General features: G+C 44.5%; 2 protein-coding genes across 3 annotated transcripts in view; one reads left to right on the top strand and one right to left on the bottom strand.

Moving 5' to 3' along the window:
- The window catches only part of LOC143930085 (dual specificity protein phosphatase 13A-like), a 190,289-nt gene that overhangs the window by 67,725 nt on the left and 100,530 nt on the right, over positions 1-22,034 (bottom strand). The window lies entirely within an intron of this gene.
- Positions 1-22,034, top strand: part of SAMD8 (sterile alpha motif domain containing 8) — an 87,464-nt gene that overhangs the window by 32,566 nt on the left and 32,864 nt on the right. For both annotated transcript variants that reach the window (XM_077454029.1, XM_077454028.1), the window contains exon 2: positions 14,750-15,336. In XM_077454029.1, the coding sequence (XP_077310155.1) occupies positions 14,765-15,336 (572 nt within the window). In that variant the 5' untranslated portion in view covers positions 14,750-14,764. The remainder of the gene's footprint in view (positions 1-14,749; positions 15,337-22,034) is intronic.

Genomic DNA, 22,034 nt, shown 5'->3' with positions numbered 1-22,034 from the left:
ACAGTGTGCTCAAGGTCTGGTTCTGTCTGTGTTGCAGGGTGGGTTTGGTGTGTTGTGTGTTTGCTTGTGTCTAAGGGCTGGTTGCAACACAGACAAAACCCGGCCTTCAACACACCCACAACCCTCCCTGCGACAGCGAGGCTCAATCTGACAACTACGGTGTCCCTCCGCTATTTGCATAGCTTTAACTTTTGCCGGTAAAAATTGTATCTCCTGTAGAAAGCCTCCTACGACGTCACGCCAGCTGATTTGAAATCAGCTGGCATGGCCTTTCATTCTACGCATGCGCGGGCACTATTTGATAGAACACCAGCACTGGGGTGATGCAGTTAATTGAAGGAACCATTAATGCCAACATGTACTGTGACATACTGAAGCAGAGCATGATCTGCTCCCTTGGGAGAATGGGCCGCAGGGCAACATTCCAACATATCGACCCCAAACACACCTTCAAGATGACCACTGCCTTGCTACAGAAGCTGAGGGTAAAGGTGATGACTGGCCAAGCATGTCTCCAGACCTAAACCCTATTGAGCATCTATGGGGAATCCTCAAATGGAAGGTGGAGGAGCGCAAGGTCTCTAACATCCACCAGCTCTGTGATGTCATCATGGAGGAGTGGAAGAGGACTCTAGTGGCAACCTGTGAAGCTCTGGTGAACTCCATGCCCAAGAGGGTTAAGGCAGTGCTGGAAAATAATAGTGGGCACACAAAATATTGACACTTTGGGCCCAATTTGGACGTTTTCCTTTAGGGGTGTACTTACTTTTGTTGCCAGTGGTTTAAACATTATTGGCTGTGTGAATAATTTTGAGGGGACAGCAAATATACACTTACACAAGCTGTACACTCACTACTTCACAGTGCAGCAAAGTGTAATTTCTTTAGTGCTGTCACATGTAAAGATATAATAAAATATTTACAAAAATGTGAGGGGTGTACTCACTTTTGTAAGATACTGTATGTAGCCAGAGGGTCAGCTGTAGTACTATAGATTATAGATGGGTCATTTAACCACTTGCTTACTGGGCACTTAAACACCCTTCCTGACCAGACCAATTTTCAGCTTTTGGTGCTCTCACACTTTGAATGACAATTACTCAGTCATGCAACACTGTACCCAAATGAATTTTGTGTCCTTTTTTTCCCACAAATAGAGCTTTCTTTTGGTGGTATTTGATCACCTCTGGGGTTTTTATTTTTTGCGCTATAAATGAAAAAAGACCGAAAATCTTGAAAAAAAAGCATATTTCTTTGTTTCTGTGATAAAATTTTGCAAATTTATAATTTTTTTTTTCATAAATTTTGGCCACAATTTATACTGCTACATATCTTTGGTAAAAATAACCCAAATTATTGGATATTATTTGGTCTTTGTGAAAGTTAGAGAGTCTACAAGCTGTGGTGCGAATCGCACAAAATTGATCACATCTGATGTACTGGTGGTCTATCTCATTTCTTGCAACCCGAACAAGTCAGGAAAGTACAAATACCCCCCAAATGACCCCTTTTTTGAAAGTAGACATGCCAAGGTATTTACTAAGATGCATGGTGAGGTTTTTGATGTTGTCATCTTTTTCCCACAATTCTTTGCAAAATGAAGATTTTTTTTTTTTTTTTTTTTTTTCTCACAAAATTTTCAATGTAATAGGTTATTTCTCTCACATGGCATGTGTATACCACAAATGACACCCCAAAATACGTTCTGCTACTCCTTCTGAGTATTACGATACCAAATGTGTGAGACTTTTACACAGCCTGGCCACATACAGAGGCCCAATATTGAAATAGCACCATCAGGCATTTTAGGAGCATAAATTACACATTTCATTTCTCAACCACCTATTACAGTTTTGAAGGCCCTGGAGCACCAGGACAATGGAAATGCCCACAAAGTGACCCCATTTTGGAAAGCTAACACCCCAACGTATAATCTATGAGGCATAATGAGTCGTTTGAATGGTTCATTTTTTTCCAGAAGTTTTGGGAAAATGTGGAAAAAAAATGAAAACGCATTTTTTTTACGCAAAGTTGTCCATTTATAAGATATTTCTCTCACATGGCATGTGTATACCACAAATGACACCCCAAAATACGTTCTGCTACTCCTTCTGAGTATTACGATACCAAATGTGTGAGACTTTTACACAGCCTGGCCACATACAGAGGCCCAATATTGAAATGGCACCATCAGGCGTTCTAGGAGCATAAATTACACATTTCATTTCTCAACCACCTATTACAGTTTTGAAGGCCCTGGAGCACCAGGACAATGGAAATGCTGGGGCTGGCAGATGGCACTGGCAGATGGTGCTGGCTATTTGCTCTGGCAAATGGGGCTGGCAGATGGCACTGCGGCTGGCAGATGGCACTGGCAGGTGGCCCTGGCACTGGCGGCACTGGGGCTGACGGCACTGGGGCTGACGGCACTGGGGCTGACGGCACTGGGGCTGAAGGATGGCACTGGCGTTGGCAGGTGGCACTGGCAGGTGGCACTGGCAGGTGGCGCTGGCGCTGGTAGGTGGCACTGGCGGCACTGGCGCTGACGGCACTGGGGCTGACGGATGGCACTGGCAGGTGGCGCTGGTAGGTGGCACTGGGGCTGACGGGTGGCACTGGGGCTGACGGGTGGCACTGGGGCTGACGGGTGGCACTGGGGCTGACGGGTGGCACTGGGGCTGACGGGTGGCACTGGGACTCACACAGATACAATGTTGCACTCACAGATCGCTCTCCCTCCTCACACGCTGTCTCTGTGTGAGGAGGGAGAGACACGGCAATGGGAGATGATCTCATATGTTTACATTTGAGATCATCTCCTATTGGCAGCTTCGATCGCTCTGTGAACTGCCGCTTTGATTGGCCGTTCACGTCGATCTGTATTTGCCTGTCTCCGGGAGACACGGCGAATACAAAACTTCCGCGATGCGCGCCCCCGGCGGCGCGCATTGCGGAAGTAAACACCAGGCCGTCCAGGGACGGCCAGGCGAAGGAAGCCGCCCGCTCTAAGGCCGTCATTCGGCCATAGGGCGGGTGGGAAGCGGTTAAGGTCTTTAACTTGTTGATGGTGGTTTCACACACACAATACAGTGCCTTGAAAAAGTATTCAAACCCCTTGACATTTTCCACATTTTTCCATGTTACAACCAACACAAAAATGATAAATGGTTTTCAACATTTTTTTTACAAATAAATATGTGAAAAGTGTGGTGTGCATTTGTATTCAGCCTCCCTGAGTCAATAATTTGTAGAACCACCTTTCGCTACAATTGCAGCTTAGTCTTTTTGGGGATGTCTCTACCAGCTTTGCACATCTGGAAAGTGAAACTTTTGCCCATTCTTTGCAAAATAGCCCACGCTCTGTCAGTGGATGGAGAGCGTCTGTGAACATCAATTTTCAAGTCTTGCCACAGATTCTCAATTGGATTTAGGTCTGGACTTTGACTTGGCCATTCTAACGCATGAGTATGCTTTGATCTAAACCATTCCATTGTAGCTCTGGCTGTTTAGGGTTGTTGCCATGCTGGAAGGTGAACCTCCACCCCAGTCTCAAGTCTTTTGCAGACTCTAAAGCCCCATACACACTATCAGATTTTCTGCTGATTTTTGTCTTCACATTTACCAAAACCATGTAGTGCAAGGGCCTGCCTGATTGCATACACATTAAAACTCCTGAGGTTTGACCTCATATTATATGGTTTTGGTAAATCTGAAGGAAAAAATTGGCAGAAAATCTGATAGTGTGTATGGGGCTTAACAGGTTTTCTTCTAAGGATGAGCTCCAGCGTGTTCACACAGTCCACGTGCAGAGCCCGCCAGGAAGTCGTCATTGCACTGTGCTAATCACAGGCAGTGCGTCATTGTCCCGATGTGTGGCTGCAGAGATCGGGAAATGTGTCACTGCCTGTGATTAGCGCAGCGTCGACTTCCTGGCGGGCTCTGCATGTGGGCTGTGCAAACACACTGAAGCTCATCCTTATTTTCTTCTAAGATCATCCTGTATTTGGCTCCATCCATCTTCCCATCAACTCTGACCAGCTTTCCTGTCCCTACTGAAGAAAAGCATCCCCACAACATGATATTGCCACCAACATGTTTCATAGTGTGGTTGGTGTGTTCTGGGTGAATGTGCAGTGTTAGTTTTCTGGCCCATACATAGTGTTTTTTGCTTTTAGGCCAAAAAGTAAAATTTTGGTCTCATCTGACCAAAGCACCTTCTTTCTCACATTTGCTGTGTCCCCCACATGACTTTTCACAAACTGCAAATGGGACTTATGGCTTTCTTTCAAAATGGGCTTTCTTCTTACCCCTCTTCCATAAAGTCCAGATTTGTGGAGTGCACAACTAACTGTTGTCCTGTGGACAGATTCTTCCACCTGGATCTCTGCAGATCCTCCAGAATTACCATGGGCCTTTTGGCTGCTCGGTAGGTTTGCATTTGTGCCATACTCTTTCCATTTTCGGATGATAGATTGAACAGTGCTCCATGAGATGTTCAAAGCTTGGGATATTTTTTTTATAACCTAACACTGCTTTAAACTTCTCCACAAATGTACCCCTGACCTGTCTGGTGTGTTCCTTGGCCTCCATGATGCGGTTTGTTCATTAAGGGTCTCTAACAAACCTCTGATGCTTCACAGAACCTGTATTTATTTATTTTTTTCCATAAAGATTTTATTGAGGTTACAATAAAGACAGGAACAGATGATTGCAGATAAACAGGTACAGCGTACAAGACAGTAAAAAAAAAAAACACAACATAGGAGGGACCAAGAGGAGCCTCCTGGGTGTACCAGGCAGTAGTAGGGGGAAAGAAGTCCGTTCCAACGGGTATGCTAGTCTTAATTCTAGTGTCACTACGTTGGAGTACCAGTAATGGAGGAGGCGACAGAGGTGGCTACCAGCGCCTGACTGTGCCGCCCTAGGGTAGATGTGCGGGCCAGAGGGTAGGGTAAAGAGAGGCAGTGGAGACAGGGAAAAAGACGGGAAAGTAGGGGGGGAGAGGGCGGTGGGGATTGAGGGGGGGGGGGAAGAAAGAAAGAAAGAAGGAGAGAAAGGGAAAAAGAAAGAAGGAAAGGGGTGTAGCACCTCGCCCCCAGTCTCTGAGGGGCAAAAGGAAGGAGTTGCAGGTCCCCGGGTGAGAGTCAATACTCAATCTGGGGGAACATGTTGTTTGAATTCTGGGGTAGTTGTAAAGTGAGACCAGCAGGCCCAAGTAAACGAGAATTTCTCCATTCTCTCCTGGGAGATGTGGATCAACTCTTCCATGTCACCAATCCTGGAAATGGTCGCGAACCATTCGCCCAAAGTTGGGGCGTGAGTAGTCCGCCAGTGTCTAGGGATACACAATCTTGCGGCGTTAACCATGTGCATGGCCAGGGATTTAAAATAAGCCCTTCTGGATAGGGACGTGTGGTGGAGGAGAAATTGCGCCGGCGAGAAGTCTAAGGTGAAGGTGGTAACTGCTAAGATGATTCTGTGGACTTCCCTCCAAAAAAGTTGGATGCCTGGACAGGCCCATCATATGTGTATCATCGTCCCTACATCGGCGTTACATCTCCAGCAAATATTCCGGATGGCAGGGTAGAATTTATGGAGGCGGGAGGGGGTCCTGTACCATCTAGTGAGAATTTTATATCCATTCTCCTGTATGGCAACATTCAGTGAGCCACCGTGTGCATATTCGTGGACCTTAGTCCATTCCTCTGGTGTTAGGGGGGTCGTCAGGTCTCTGTGCCAGGAGGATTGCGACAGGGAGAGGGTCAGAACACCCGGGTCCGAGATAAGGGCATATAGGAGGGAGATGAGGTGCTTTTGGGGCGACTTACGGTTACACAAATCCTTGAATGGGGTGAGTTGTCTCATCCAGCTGTCCGGAGCGGCCTGGGTGGAGAGGAAGTGGCGAATTTGTCGGTACGTCCAGAACGAGAAGGACGAGGACTTCGAGAGGTTCCTAAGAGTGTCAAAGGAGGCGATTCTACCCCCCGGGTAAAAGTGAGAGGCAAGGACGTCCTCGAAAGGCCAGTCCTGCCTGAGAAAATTAGGTGAATTTCCAGGGGGAAAGTCGGGGTTGCCTCGTAGTGTGGTTAAGGGGCCTGGGGTCGGTGCAATAGGTATAGTGGCAGAGATTTTCTTGCATAACATCAGGGAGGTGTAAATAAACGGGGGTGTGGCTAGCGATTGTGGCCATTGTTTCGGGAGCAGCCAGGGAAGAAGATGGATAGGAACAGAAGAGGAGGCGTTTTCCAGTGATACCCATAACTTTTCGAGGGGATGGATATTCCAGTCCGCGATTCTGGTGAGGTGGCAGGCTATATAGTATTTATGTAGGTCCGGGAGGGCAATACCTCCTTTAGATTTGGGCAGCGTAAGTCGAGAATATTTGATCCGCGGGGGGGAATCTTTCCATAAAAAGGCCGAGCAGGTCCTCTGGTAGGAGGAGAAAAAGCTGGTAGGTAAGGCCATAGGGACAGTTTGGATCAGGTATAGGAAGCGAGTTAAGATAATCATTTTGAGCAGGGCTGCCCGGCCGAACCATGACACATTGAGGTGCTGCCAATCCCTAAGATAGTTTTGGGTTTGGACCAAGGCAGCATGGAAGTTAAGTGGGTAGAGGTCTGAGAGGCGATGCAGGATTTTAATTCCTAGGTAGGAGATCGCGGTGCGTTCCCATTGAAAGGGAAAAGCTTCTTGGCAATGGGCCACTTCCTGGACGGGTAAGGTGACATTTAAGGCATGAGACTTGGTGTAGTTGATTCTAAGGTTGGAGATCTTCCCAAAAGCCTTCAAGTCTTGGAGAAATGATGGGAGAGAGGTACGCGGCGAGGTCAGGGAGAGCAAAATGTCATCAGCAAAAGCTGAGACCTTAAACTCTCTACCCTTCACCAGCACTCCCCTGATGTCAGGGTTCGCTCTGAGTTGGTTTAAAAGGGGCTCTAAAGTGAGAATATATATCAGTGGGGAGAGGGGGCAGCCTTGGCGAGTGCCATTGTTAATGGGGAAGGCGTTGGATAGGTGGCCATTGACTCTCACCGCCGCGGTGGGGCCGGAGTACAGAGCCATTATGGAGGCGAGCATGCGGTCACCTAAGCCCACCGCTGCCAGGACTGCCCGCATATAATCCCAGGAAGAACCTGTATTTATACTTAGATTAAATTACACACGGGTGGACTCTATTTACTAATAAGGTGTATTCTGAAGACAATTTGTTCCACCAGATTTTTGTTAGGGGCATCAGAGTAAGGGGGGCTGAATACAAATGCACGCCACACTTTTCAGATATTTGTAAAAAAAATTGAAAATCATTTTCCTTCCACTTCACAATTATGTGCCACTTTGTGTTGGTCTATCGCATAAAATCCCAATAAAATAAATTTACGTTTTTGGTTTAAACAAAAATGTGAAAAAATTCAAGGGGTATGAATTATTTTTCAAGACACTATGAAATTCAGATTGTGCAGGAATTCTATACATAAAATATTTTGCCCGCTTGTGGTTTTGTTGATTGAAGAATGGTTCATATCATTTGCGTATGTGCATATACTTAAATGTGAATGGGTGTAAGATGAAAAATATGTTGCAATAGTTTAGTCTTCCCACGTATTCCATGATCACACTTCTAATGACCTTTCAGATTAGTTTGTTGCGTGGGGAATTGTATTCCCCACACTCCAGTGTGGGGAATGAGTCACATTCCAGTGTGCATAGTTTTGTGTTTGGAACAATTAAACTCCTCCTGCAACCAAAACTGTATTTTTTCACTTTGAATAGAGTGGTTAAAGTTTTAAGTTCACCTTTCCATAAAATGTGTTAGGTGAACTTAAACTGGACCTCCTCCTAAGTCCCGCGATCACCCACTGTGAGACATCAGGTCGCCGCTTTAACGGTCCAGGCATTTAAAATTTCAGCGGCTTTCTCTCCTCTTCTCCAGCACTGACAGGAGTGGCTAGGCGGGTTCTGAATGGTTGACCCCATCCATGTTACGGTGCAGACCAATTAGATGTCTCCTATACGTACCTTTTTTAGGAGGTAGGTTTAAGAGATTAAACTGCGGGGATTTCAAATCCCGGGACTGGTGAAGCGGCGGCCGAATGTGGCACAGCGGATGATCGCGGGACTTCTGTATAGCGAGACCAGGGGGGGTGGGGAGGGGGTCCCGTGTAAGTTCACCTTATGCCGCATACACACGATCGCAATTCCGGCCAGAAAAAGACAGATGAGAGCTTTTCATCGGAAAATGCGACCATGTTTATGCTCCATCGGAATTTAGCTGTCCGAATTTCCACCCTCCAAAAATTGATAGCATGTTCTCAATTTTCCAGACGGAAAAACTTTCTATCGGTAATTCCGATCGTGTGTATGCAATTCCGACACACCAAAAATCACGCATGCTCAGATTCAACTATGAGACGGAAGCTATTGGCTACTGGCTATTGAACTTCCTTTTCCTAGTCCCGTTGTACGTGTTGTACGTCACAACGTTATAAACGATCGGAATTTGGTGTGACCGCGTGTAGGCAAGACGGCTTGAGTGGAATTCCGGTCGGGAAAACCATCAGAGCTTTTTCCGATGAGAATTCCGATCGTGTACACGGCATTACAGATTTTTTTTTTGTAAAAGTGAACTTACCCTTTAAGGTTTAGAATTTAGATGATGGTCAATATCACTAAAGATGCGAGTATAGCTGTATTAAATAAGCCTGTTGAAAATGTCTCCCGACATACCCAGACCCTAATTTACTTTGTTTTTTAGCGGCTAAAATCGCTATCGCATCAGCGTGGAAAAGCCCTCTTATAGATATTGTCTTAATGGAAACTTACGTGGATCATGTTGAATGAAAAAGTATTGAGTGTCTTGCGAAATAAGCAACCAACCTTTGATAAAATATGGTCCCCTTGGCTGGCTTATTTGCAGATCCCAGGAGAACAAAGCCGATAATGACTGCAGGATCCCTGAACTGATTTGCTTCTTCTCTTTACCTCTTCTATTGTTCCTCTGATCCTGATCTAGGTTTCATGTTCTAACCGCTCTTTCCCCTTTCTTTTTTCCCCTCTCCTTCGTCCAACAATTTTTGTTAATATTTGGGGGATTGGAGCCCCCTATAGGGGAAGCAGGAAAATATTTAGGGAGTTATGGTCACTAAGGCCTTTTTATTCTTGAAGGCCTACTCACAGTGATTACATTTTTGTTTGCTGGTTTGTACAGTATTCATTTAATTTTTGCCTTTTTCAAAATACTAATAAAACCGATTGAAACTGAATTTAATTTAGATTTATTTTACCGTCTGTGACTCCAAAGGGGAAATTGCAATTCATGTTTTATACCTGTGACACAGAATTGTGGGGTACCTGTTTATTTGAGGCAGGAAAGTCCTAATCCTTTTTGTTACAGAATCTTGCCCCATTGGAGTCTTTTCTCATAATTTCCCAACCTACTGATCCCCTGTCACCAGGACATTAGTAGAAATCTCATCAACGGATATGCAGACAGCAAAAAAAACCTGCAGGGTTCTAACCCATCCCTACTCTTTTTAAAAGCATAAATGTTTTGGTTGAAGATTGACTTCGGACTTCCATAGAAACAAAATATTAGTAAATTTTCTGTCTTTCTGGTATGAAGACAGACACAGATATATTCTAGGGCAGGGGTCTTCAAACTTTCTAAACAAACATTAGGCACAGCCAGACTGTGACGGGAGTAGAAAATGCCCCAGAGTCAGATGTATGTTTCAAGTCATATTGTTAAAGTGGTTGTATTGCACCGCATACTAGCTCATTATGATATATTTACCTTAGACGAAGCACTGACATCGCCTCCTGGTCACCCTTGAGGGAGCTGACGTGTTCCCTCTGCGTTCCTTCCGGGTTCGTGGCCAGAGCCACGATGACGTCACTCCTGCGTGCGAGTCCTTTTTCGGGACCTTCAGAGCACATGTGCCACTGATGTCAGCGGCTGCATGCAAGCTAAATATCTCCTAAACCGTACAGGTTTAGGAGATATTCATTTTACCTACAAGTAAGCCTTATTATAGGCTTACCTGTAGGTAAAAATGTAAAAGCTGGGTATACAACCACTTTTAGTATGTAAACTATTCCTCAGGATCGGTGATCAGTGGGAATAAAAGAGAATTACAGTTAGGGCCGGTTCACACAGGGGGCGATGCGAGGCGACACCGACTTGCCTCGCCGCGACCTCGGCGGCGACTTGCAAATGACTTCTGTATAGAAGTCAATGCAAGTCGCCCCGAGGTCGCCCAAAAGTAGTACAGGAACCTTTTTTCTGAGTCGAAGCGACTCGAGTCGCTCCTCTCAGAACGGTTCCATTGTACAGAACGGGGGCGACTTGTCAGATCGCGGCGAGGCAAGTCGTGTCGCCTCGCATCGCCCCCAGTGTGAACCGGCCCTTAGAGGAGAAATGGTGTCCCATAGTTATTGGTGGGAGGAATGGGGCACCATTCTTGGTGTGAGTGGGAGGAATTATGTCCCACTGTTGGTGTCAGTGGAAAAATAGTGCCTCATTGTTAGTGTCGGTGGCATGAATAGTGCCTCATACTGGTGAGAGGAATCGCCCCACAAGGCCCAGATAAGGGCAAGCAAAGGGCCACATCCAGCCTGCGGGCCTCAGTTTGGAGATCATTGTTCTAGGGAAATGCATCACATGCACAATGAATATTTTCTTTCCTAAAAGGTCAAATAAAAGTGACCTGTCTGCAGGGTGGAAAAAAAAATCAATTATTAAAAAAAAAAAAATCAAATCTTTTATTTAAATCTGATTTTTTATTTTATTTTTTTGATTTTTAACAAATGTATTTTAATAAAATGCTTTTGGAGTCACAATCTATCTAAAGATGGTTTTATATTTAGGATACATTGACCGCTTGCTGACTGGCTCACGCCGATATATGTCAGCAGAAGGGCATGTACAGGCAGATTAATGTACCTGTACGTTGCCCTTTAAGAAGCAGTTTGCGGATGCCTGCCTCCGTGAATGTGATCGCTTGTCCCGCAGACTACGTCTGCGGGGATACCCGCGACCATCTCACGGAGAGGAAGAATGGGGAAATGCTGATGTAAACAAGCATTTCTCCATTCTGCCTAGTGACAGGACACTGATCACAGCTCCCTGTAATCGGGAGCAGTGATTAGGGTCGTGTCACACAGCCCCTCCCCAGGACACACTTAACCCCGTACCGCGCCACCTAGTGGTTAACCCCTTCACTGCCAGTCACATTTACACAATAATCGATGCATTTTTACTAGCACCGATCGCTGTATAAATGTGAATGGTCCCAAAATAGCACCAAAAGTGTCCGATCTATCCGCCATAATGCTGCAGTCACGATAAAAATCGCTGATCACCGCCATTACTATTAATAAAAATTATTAATAAAAATGCCATAAAACTATCCTCTATTTTGTAGACGCTATAAGTTTTGCGCAAACCAATCAATAAACGCTTATTGATTTATTTATTTTTTACCAAAAATATGTAGTAGAATACGTATCGGCCTAAACTGAGGAAAAAAATGTTTTTTTATATATTTTTTGGGAATATTTATTATAACAAAAGGTAAAAAATGCTTTTTTTTCAAAATTGTCACAATTTCTTTGTTTATAGCGCAAAAAAATAAAAACCGCAGAGGTGATCAAATACCGTCGCACGACCGCGCAATTGTCAGTTAAAGCGTCACAATGCCGAATTGCAAAAAACGCTCTGGTCTTTGGCCAACCAAATGATCCGGGGCTTAAGTGGTTAATAGTATAGTTTATTCAGCAGGAAATGGAGCTTAGTTATGGAGCATGAGACTGTATATTTTGCAATATTAAAATTTTTGGTAAACTGCAAGTTGAGATAACATGCACTACTTTCACAATTTCACAGTAACCACGAGATAAAACAAATTTCAGGAATATTCCTTTTATCCCATTGTTTTGTAAATCGATGTACACTACAAACTGTATGATTGAATCTGTTCTGATATCCGCTGTTTTACTAACCTGACGGCTTGTTATTCTAAATAGGAAATCGTAATTTTGTTTGAAAATATTAAAGATTCTAACCCCCGTCAAGAATAAGTCCTTACATTTAAAGAGCACCTGTCATTTCAGATCCATCATGGCAGCGCCTGTTAGTGGGCATCCACTCACCTGCTGCCGCCACGTCCCTCACCTTGTGTCACTGCAGCATTACCAGCCGTCCCATTAAAGTGAGTGGGACATTCGGTGAGTCAACAACGGATCAGAGGAGCCGCTGCGGGACAGAGATGTCAGTTGCTCTTTAAAAATGATGATTTAAATTGAGTTAATTTAAAAAAGCCTTTTTACTAGTGATTTAAATCAAATCCACCCTGCCTGTCTGTACTAGTTGTCTCCCCTTTTATGATACAATTTTTACACATAACAGATCGATTGGTCATGCAATCGATTTATTTCAAATAATTTTTCAATTTAAAGATGATATTTCAGTAAAACAAGACTGGTTTGTTGAAGCCTAATTAGACTTTCACTAGGACTGATCGTTTCTGTTTTGATACATTTTTCGCATTTATTGAACTGCTTACTTAGCACGGTACTTTTCTGAAAAGTATAATTCTTTCATCCAAAGGATCAATTTGTCACTTTTTGTATGGAAATAATACTTGAATCTGTTGCCAGATCACCCTAAAGGAAATCTTGGTACTTCAGAAAAGTAGGTAGCTTTAACCAGAAATACAACTTATAGGAGCTCCGAATGCAGATGATACCAGTTCTTGTTGAGTACTGGACAGGTTGGCGCCAGGTGACTGTATATATTATATAAATTTGCTTGGTAGCACAGCAAGTCTAAAATGCACTAATGCCCATTCCAGGCTCTGTGTTTGTCCCCTCTCCCCATCCCCTACTGACAGTATTTATTCTAAGGCTCTACTTCTCCAATAGTAAGTGCACATGACAAATTATCCCACGGCAATTTATTCCTTTCTCAAAACAATTCAAGCTATGGTAAACTTGGAATAAAAAAGAAAAAAAATCTGAACCCCCCCCTTTAGGTTCATGCCATAACGTGCCAGTATGTACTGCATAATGGCAGATTATGACACGTTTACATTGAAAATAAAGCCCTCCAGCAGCACGCTTTCACCACTGCAAAGGCTTCCATCTTTACCAGGTCTTCCTTCCGTGTCCGAGTGCTTCCAGTCTTTTGATTGATAGGACCACAATGATGTCACTCCCTTGGGTGCCATGGCATGGCGCTCTGCATTCAATGGCATACTGTGTGGCCATGAATGCAGAGCATTCCTACGCATTTTTTGCAGGAAAAAACTGTTCATGTATTTTCTCCCACAGAAGCCTGCAAAACATCGAACCCTCGATTCACTGATTGCGGGTGCAATGTTAGCCTCCTGCAGGCATGTCCTACAGCTTTCTGCCCATACCAAGTTAGAGGCTTTTAATTATAAAGCTGGAGGAAGTGTCAATGAATTACCAGTGCACCAATGCGCACACTAGTGGTCCATTGATAACTGCAAGCCATGTGATGTGCTGATTTTAAATGTGACCCCATCTGCGGAGGAGATGAACCCTCTCTAGGAGCACTTCTGTAGTAACAGTCTTTACCTGGCACAAGAAATGGTTGTGAACATAGGAGGAGAGAATCTTAATGGTGAGAATATAAGACATGGCTTTGTAAAACCTTGTATGGATGGTCATGTTCTTGTACAGTGCACCACCTGCTACAGAACCGGTTCAACCCTTGACTTCTGCGCAACTGCGTTGGCTCTCAATCACAAACTCTTAGTCATTAGACGCCCATCTGACTGTCAGCTGAACAATATTAATGCAGGCGAGGTATTGCAAAGAAAGGACGATTGCCGGGCAGCAGTCAGAGGCACATCTTAAAGTAAATACAGTATGTACTTTTCCCTTAGCACGCAAAGTAATAGGTTTATTTTATCCTTGCCTTTTTTCTCCCCTGTTGGCTTGCTCTGCTGACATACCCTCTGTGTAAGGCTGGCCATCGACAGAGTAATTTTTCTTTTTACAGAAAAGTAAATCACTCAATTCCCCCATCAACACAGTCAGTGTTGATGAGGGAGTTCCTCCCGCGGAGCTATTGTGTCCTCCCCGCGAGGAGAGCCATCCTTGCCTGGAGAACATGGTGATTATTGCTAGCAGCTATAACTGCTGGTAGCAATAATAGCATGTAAAATCCAACAGGCTGGTTGTGCCCAAATTGATCAATAAACTTGAGTGTTCAGCCTGCCCATACATGGATTGAATCTCAGCCGCTTCCTGCTCTAGTGGTTGAGATTTGAACGGTCTATGGCCAGCCTAAATTTCAGCTTTCTTAGACTTCATTGTCGGATATAATATCAGACTTTTGGCTGCCCAGGCTAACAATGCTTACCAATAACCGGGCATAGTTTAGCCTCCATATTACTGGTTCACAACATAAGACTGAACAAGCAGATGCCTTCATCCCCAGTCAATTTGGAAAGTAGATTAATATGGTAATTAAAGCTTGACATATCTTTTAAGACCCCAAATCTTGTATACCATTGAAGGTGTATATATTCGTTTTAGAATAGACAAAGCTTCCTAGATCTATAAACCACTTATCTGTGATATTTTACAGTTAGTACGCACAGAAAACAACATATCATCTCTGAAATAAACAATATTCTCAAGATACTTAAAATTGGCACGTTAAGTTGAATAATGGCCCTAAAACTGTACAACCAACTTCTAACCTTGTCTTCTGTCCACACAGGTGTCTCCTAAAGCAATGGCCAGCAACAGCCAGTTATGTATTCGCCGCTGGACCACAAAACATGTGGCCAAATGGTTAAGAGAAGAAGGGTTTTGTGACTATGTAGATCTCCTGTGCAACAAACATCGATTAGATGGCACCGCTTTGATGGCCCTAACGGAGTATGATTTGCGCTCTCCTCCACTGGAGATTAAAGTTCTTGGTGACATCAAGCATCTTATGCTTTCTATCCGCAAACTACAGAAGCAGCATGTCAGCGTCCTAGAGGAGTTGGGGTTGAGTACGGAAGCAAGTCCTGGAACCCTCAGCCTCAGTGCACCACCTAGTCCTGACTGGATGTGTAATGGAGAACTGACACGAGACTATGATGGACATGGAGTAGACCCTAGTGTAGAACCTCATCAGTACTCCAACGGAAAAAACAAGCACCCCCCAAAGAGACTTGATCCTGAGTACTGGAAGACAGCAATTAGCGGTGTATATGTTTTCATAGTGTTTGGCTTCACCTCTTTTGTAATGGTTATAGTCCATGATCGAGTTCCAGATATGCAGACATATCCTCCACTGCCAGATATCTTCCTGGACAGGTGAGTAAATATTCTGAAAGTTCTGGGGTAAAGTCTAGATTCCTTAAAGAAAGTGAGAAAGTGCTACTGTGAACATTTCACTCTTTCTTAAAGGTATGGTAACGTCTCAAGGTAGAATGCATTCAGATGAAAAACTTATTTTGCTGCAGCCACCCTGAGCCCCCCTTTTATTTACCTATGCATGATCCGTTCCAGCGATTTGGGACGAGCCCAGCGGCTTCAGCTGTCTCTCTCCCCATTGGATAGATTGATAGCAGCGGAAGCAATCAAATACAGTGACACGAGATCAGGCCGACTCAGTGTATCATTGTCTGTCACTCTACGCAGCAGTGGGACTCGGGAGTGTGCCCGCATGCATGCCCCTAGGGAAAGCTCGTCTCTGTGGGGGCACCTGATGGGGGGGGGGAGCCAGGAGTGCCAGCGTGGCATCCCTGAAGAGGAGGATTGTGGCTGCCCTGTGCACATCCCTTGCACAAAGCGGGTATCTATAATATGTTTATTTTTATGAAAAAAAAAAAAACCTTTACAACTCCTTTTAAGTTGTTGGCTGAGAACCAATGTTTTTATTGCTGACTGTTTCTGTTAGGGAATTTCTTGATTCCTATCCCAGTGACCATTCAGAAAGTGATCAGAAAACGGTTGTATTATCCCACCAAAAATAAAATGAAAAATGTTTTGTATTGCAACTTACCTGTCATTATATGTGGTGGCTGCATTTGTTTTCCTTTTTTTTTTTTTTTTGTTTTTTTTTTTTTTGTTTCAATAGTTTTTATTTTCAAAAAATATCACATATTCTAACCATTTCGTAGTTCTAAACATAACATCAATCTTTAACGCTATTAAAACTTTCTAAGATATGGAGCCAATCTATTAAGTTTTCCTTTCTTTTGCTTTTTTTCCCCTTTGTTACTGGCCAGATCATCAGACAAAAACAGACCACCTGTATTAGTGAGACATAACTGGAGAAAGGAGCACAGGATGCACAGCAGACAGCAGCATTGTCAGTCTGGTGGTCTGGGGGTCTTAGTGTTAAATGTATTAGCAGGTTTAGATACGGAAAAAATCAGGTGCCCCAGTGCTTGGTCTCGGCCGGTGCTCCTTGTGAGGAGCCCGTGCGGGGCCTCGGTTGACGTCCCCCCCCCATGTGTGACCTCGGTGACGCCCCTGTGCGGTGCCTAAGGCGGCAGAGGTCTCAGTCAGCGCACTTCTTGTCCTTTCAGTTAGTGAGGTTGTTCTTCCACAACTGTAGTGGCACACAAAAAGGTGCTAGTTGTCTCCCTTATTACACCTGTGTGGGAAACTTAAAAGATGGAGGATGCAGCTGTGGCTACGGCAGAGGTGCCGGTCCCCTTGGCACCCATAAACTCTTGCACGGCAAAAGCGTTCCCTTCTCCCTCCTATTTTGAGATATTTGTTCGTAAAGACTGGAAGTGTCCAAAGCATCCCTTTGTGGTTCCAAAGACGCTTCTCTGTGAGGTACCCCTTTGTGGGGTCCTTAAGGAGCGGACCATTCCACCTGTAGGGGATCCCCCTGTCTATAGGATGCACAAGGCGACCATGATTCTGGAAGGAGTCTTTGGCTTTTAAGGCTGGGTTCACACCACAGCGATGCGGGAACGCCGCGAATCCGCTGCGTTTTCCCGCATCGCATTACTCCCGCCGGCAGTTCACACTGCCCTATGCGAACGGCTGGGAGTGTCAATGATATGTTAAGGACACCCCCAGATCCGTCCGCATATCGCAGTGCGATCTGCCGACTCGCACAGGAATCGGATCGCATGGTGTGAACCCCCATGCGATCCGATTCTGTTGCGGACCAAAAAAAGGGTCCCGTGCGAGTTTGCTGCGGGAGCGATGCGAATTCAGCCATACTATCTGTATGGCTGAACTCGCATCGCTACGGAGATCGGATGTGATTTGCACTGCAGTGCGGTGCGAATCACATCCGGATCTCCCCCCGCAGCAGTGTGAACCCGGCCTAAGGATCCGGCTGACATACCTGGAGGGTGAGCAGATTCCCTCTGCTTTCGCTGAGTTGGTGGCCCGATTGGTTTGCATGCGATGCCTCTTGGACACAGTTCCCTTGGCTGCTAAGCTCTCTGTTTCTGCAGTGGTGCTTAGACATGTATTTGGGCTTAAGTGTTGCTCTGCGGACTGGGCTTCTAAAAAATCTCTGACTGGGTTACCTTTTCAAGGCAATTGCCTGTTTGTGGGTACCCTGTATGACATTGTTACGAGTCTCACAGAAGGGAAGTGTAAATGTCTTCCACAGTCTGAAATGGGGGGAAAAGGGCCTCGTAGCGGATGCAGTCCTTCTACTGAGAGCAGGGCGCCCTAGACCCACGGACAAGGCCCCCTCAGCATGAATGCGCGCACTCACCAATGTCCTAGTGTTCCAGCCTTGAACCCCCAAAAAGGTGTTTTGTTTTGTTTTTTTTCTTCCAATTGGTGTCGAGTCCGTCCCCGCTCACTGTGCAGAGATGGACTTGTCAGAGTCCTGCTCTCCTCCTCTATGGGGAGATCTTATGAAAAAGGACCGACCACCTGTCTGTTTTCATCCTATCCTCTCTGCCAGACAGATGGAAAATAGGGTTACCATCCATCTGGATTTGGTGCATCGGATCTGATAGTGGCAGATGTCAACGGACATTTGTCGCTTTATAGAGGTGAATGGAGCATCCGATCAGGTCCACCTGAAAAATGGACAGGCGGACCTGATCAGGACAGCATGTGTGAAAGGAGCCTAAAGTAGGGTTTGGCAGGGTTAAAACCCTCGTCATTGTCCTATTGGGGAGATTTACCTTCTCTTCCTGTCTCATTGCCAAAACTAAGTGATAGGAAAGCCCTGCAAATAAAGGGAATGCCTTGGGTTCCCCCCAGGTCACCAGAACTAGTATCCCCATTGGAAGATGCCCCCTCTGTTACTGATCCCAAAATTACAACCCAAAATCTAGGAATTTTCTTTTTCTTTCACTTTCAGTAATGACGGTAAACAGGACGAATGGATTAGAGTGAATCTCCCTAAAGCCACTTTCACACGGGGGTGGTGGGTGCACTGGTGGTAAAACGCCGCTGATTTTAGCGTTGCTTTACCGCCAATTTTTGTGCCGATATTCAGCCGATAGCCTCTTCCCCCCCCCCCCCCCCCCCATGCTATAGCTGCGCTGCCCCATTGATTTCAATGGACAGGAGTGGTATGTACATCGCTCCTTCACCACTCCAAAGATGCTGCTAGCAGGACTTTTTTTTTTTTTTTTTTTTTTTAGCATCCTGCCAGCGCAGCGCTCCTGTGTGAAAGCCATCGGGACTTTCACACTGGAGACACAGCAACGGCTCTTTCAGGGCACTTTGCAATCGCTATTTTTAGCGCCTGCAAAGCACCCCAGTGTGAAAGGGGTCTAACGTGGACACAGACCGCAGTAAAAACCTGACAGGGGTTTTAATCCTTCTACCACTCTATCCAAAACGAAAATCAAGTTTTGCCTTTAGTTATACTTTTAGGTGATACCTGTTGAAAATCTCATGAATGGCAGTGCAAAGCATCTGCACGGTTTCTAGTTGTTTTATCATTTACATTTTATTAGTGACTTGTTTTCTATTTTCACGCTGTAAAAAATGTAAGGACCGAACAGCTGGCTAGTGGGGTTATGGGAGCTGCAGAGGTAACGTTGTGTAATATATTCCAGCACGAGTTCTGTCTGAATCAGCAGCTGCTGTATATTTCTTCACTACGGGATGAACTAGAGTAACTTCTGACATGCATTGGATTGAGGCTCAAATGTCAGATCATAACATTGATGTAGAATGAAACGACATGCTCTGCAATCAAAGGATATGTAAACCCATGTAATCCTTTTCACAAAGAATAATGAAATGCAAAGTAGCAAACAATATCCCTCCTCTTGGCTTCAGTCCCAGTAAATGTCCCGCCAGCTACTTGCTGCTTTTCTTAACCACTTCAGCCCCGGAAGAATTTACCCCCTTCCTGACCAGAGCACTTTTTGCAATTCAGCACTGCGTCATGTGACGTGGCTCCCAGAAAAAATTGACGTCCTTTTTTTCCCCACAAATAGAGCTTTCCTTTGGTATTTCATCACCTCTGCGGTTTTTATTTTGACAAAAAAAATGGACAATTTTGGGGGAAAAAACGCATATTTTTTTACCATAATAAATATCCTCCAAAAATAAAAAAAAACTTTTTTTCCTCAGTTTAGGCCAATACGTATTCTATTACATATTTTTGGTAAAAAAAATCGCAATAAGTTATTTGTTTGCGCAAAAGTTATAGTGTTTACAAAATAGAGGCTAGTTTTATGGCGTTTTTATTAATATATTTTATTTCCATGGCGGTGATCAGCAATTTTTATCGCGACTGCGACATTAAGGCGGACACATCGGACATTTTTGACACATTTTTGGGACCATTTTCATTTATACAGCAATCAGGGCTATACAAATGCACTGATTCCTGTGTTAATGACGCTGGCAGTGAAGGGGTTAACCACTAGGTGGCAGTGTAGGGGTTAAGTGTGTCCTAGGGGCGTGTTGCTAACTGTGGGGGTCGTGGCTATGTTTTGCATATCGCGGATCTCTGCTCCAATCACAGGGAGCAGAGATCAGTGACACTGTTGCTAGGCAGAACAGGGAGATGCTTGTTTACTTTAGCATCTTCCTGTTCTTCCTCTCCGTGAGGCGATTGCGGTTATCCCCGAGGCGTTCGAGTCCACGGGTACCGCGACCCGACTCACGGAGCTTTCCAAGCCCGCCGCCTCTTAAAGGGCTACATACAGGTACGTGCCCTTCTGCCAACGTATATCAGCGTGAGGCGGTCGGGAAGTGGTTAATAATGAACTTTATTTCCCGTACACACGATTCAAAAATCGGAAGAAAAATACTGCTTTCAACATGAAAGATACGATAATTGGATCGTTGGTACAGAGCTTTTGAGAGCTGGTCATGACAGTTCATTTGATATTATTAGATCGGACAAGCGCTTAAATATTCCTCATACGATACCAGATTGTACGATTTTTATTTAGTCAGTACAGTAGGAAAATACAATATAAAAACACATGACATCACTTACAATTTATTTTATTTTTTTCTGTCGTACAAGAATTTTCGCGACTTTAGTAACCTATCCAATTTCCACTTGCGACTAGTAAATGAAAAAAATCGTGTGTACGGTGCATTAAAGTTGACCTTTTCATCAGTTTTTGTACTTTTGTCTAGAATAGATTCACATCACATGTTGATTATTGCACTTGTTGATGCAAGTCAAATGCATGGAGTTGATGTGCGATGATATGCTTTTCTATCGTGTTGTGTTGATGTGTGTGTTTTTTCCTTTTTTCTTTTTTTTTTTTTTCTTTTTTTTTTTTCCACAGCAGAAGCCAAAGTACTTTATTTTTTTTAAAGGGTAACTTTCATAAAATTTTTATAGCCAAAACTAATTTCTTTATCATACATCACAGGACATAGAGCACCCTATTAATAACTATGTGGGTTATTGGCCACCTTTTAGGTGAATGGACACTGGTATAACCAAAAAGGAAACAGGAAGTCGTCCTCCCTATATAACCCCTCCCATACCGGGAGTACCTCAGTTTTTTTTGCCAGTGTTTCCATTGCATTTTCTAAGATCAAACATTCCAAAGGACCCAGTAAAGAAAAAGTCCTAATTTCTGGCACTGGACCGATTACTGTGTTAGGGAGTAATAATAGAGGTTCCCTCATAAGAGAGGGACATGGGGTTTTATTTAAATCTCTTTATGGTACCAAAACCCAATGGAGATGTCAGACCCATCCTAGATCTCATGAATCTGAATTACTTCCTAAACATTCGCTCCTTTTGAATGGAGTAAATTTGATCAGTTGTTTCCACCCTACGGGGAGGAGAGGTTCTAGCATCCATAGGTATCAAGGATGCGTATCTACATGTGCCAATATTTCCCGGTCACCAGAAGTTTCTGCGGTTTGCGGTAGAGCAGCGCCACTTTCAGTTTGTGGCCCCCGACTGTTTACAAAAGTGTTAGCCCAAGTACTAGCAAGACTAAGGGGCCAGGGTATAGCAATAATAACATACCTAGGCGACCTGTTACTGGTAGATCAGTCAATAGGGTTAAATGAGGGGGTGTCCAGAACAGTCAGTTATCTGAGACACCTGAGTTAGATTCTCAATCTAGAGAAATCATCCTTACAGCTGGTAAGAAAGCTGCAGTATTTGGGCCTGGTCATAGACACAACCCAGGAAAGGGTGTTCTTGCCTCAGGCAAAGTTCAGCGCTCTAAGAGAGCTGGTCCAGATTGTCAAGGGAAAGAAGGGTCCTTCCATTCGCCTTTGTATGAGATTACTAGGGAAGATGGTAGCTTCCTTCGATGCGGTTCCCTATGCCCATTTTCATTCAAGACTGTTGCAACACAGTATTCTTTCTGCTTAGAACAAACAAATCCAAGCCTTGGATTATCCATTCAATCTGGCTCCAAGGGTACGCCAAAGTCTCAACTGGTGGTTGATAACCAGGAATTTACAGAAGGGGAAATCCTTCATTCCAGTTTCCTAGAAAGTAGTAACAACGGATGTCAGCCTATGGGTCTGGGGAGCAGTTCTAGAAGAGACCACTGTTCAAGGGAAGTGGTCAGAGTCAGAGAAGATCTTGCCCATCAATATCCTAGAGATTCGGTCAGTACGTCTGGCTC

The sequence above is a fragment of the Lithobates pipiens genome, unplaced genomic scaffold (genome assembly GCF_037356315.1).
Source record: "Lithobates pipiens isolate NorthernLeopardFrog02 unplaced genomic scaffold, aLitPip1_a1.2 Scaffold_25, whole genome shotgun sequence".
In the NCBI taxonomy this organism is placed as follows: Eukaryota; Metazoa; Chordata; class Amphibia; order Anura; family Ranidae; genus Lithobates; species Lithobates pipiens.
Note: the sequence above shows the minus strand (reverse complement) of the source record. Positions and strands in the feature narration are given on the sequence as shown.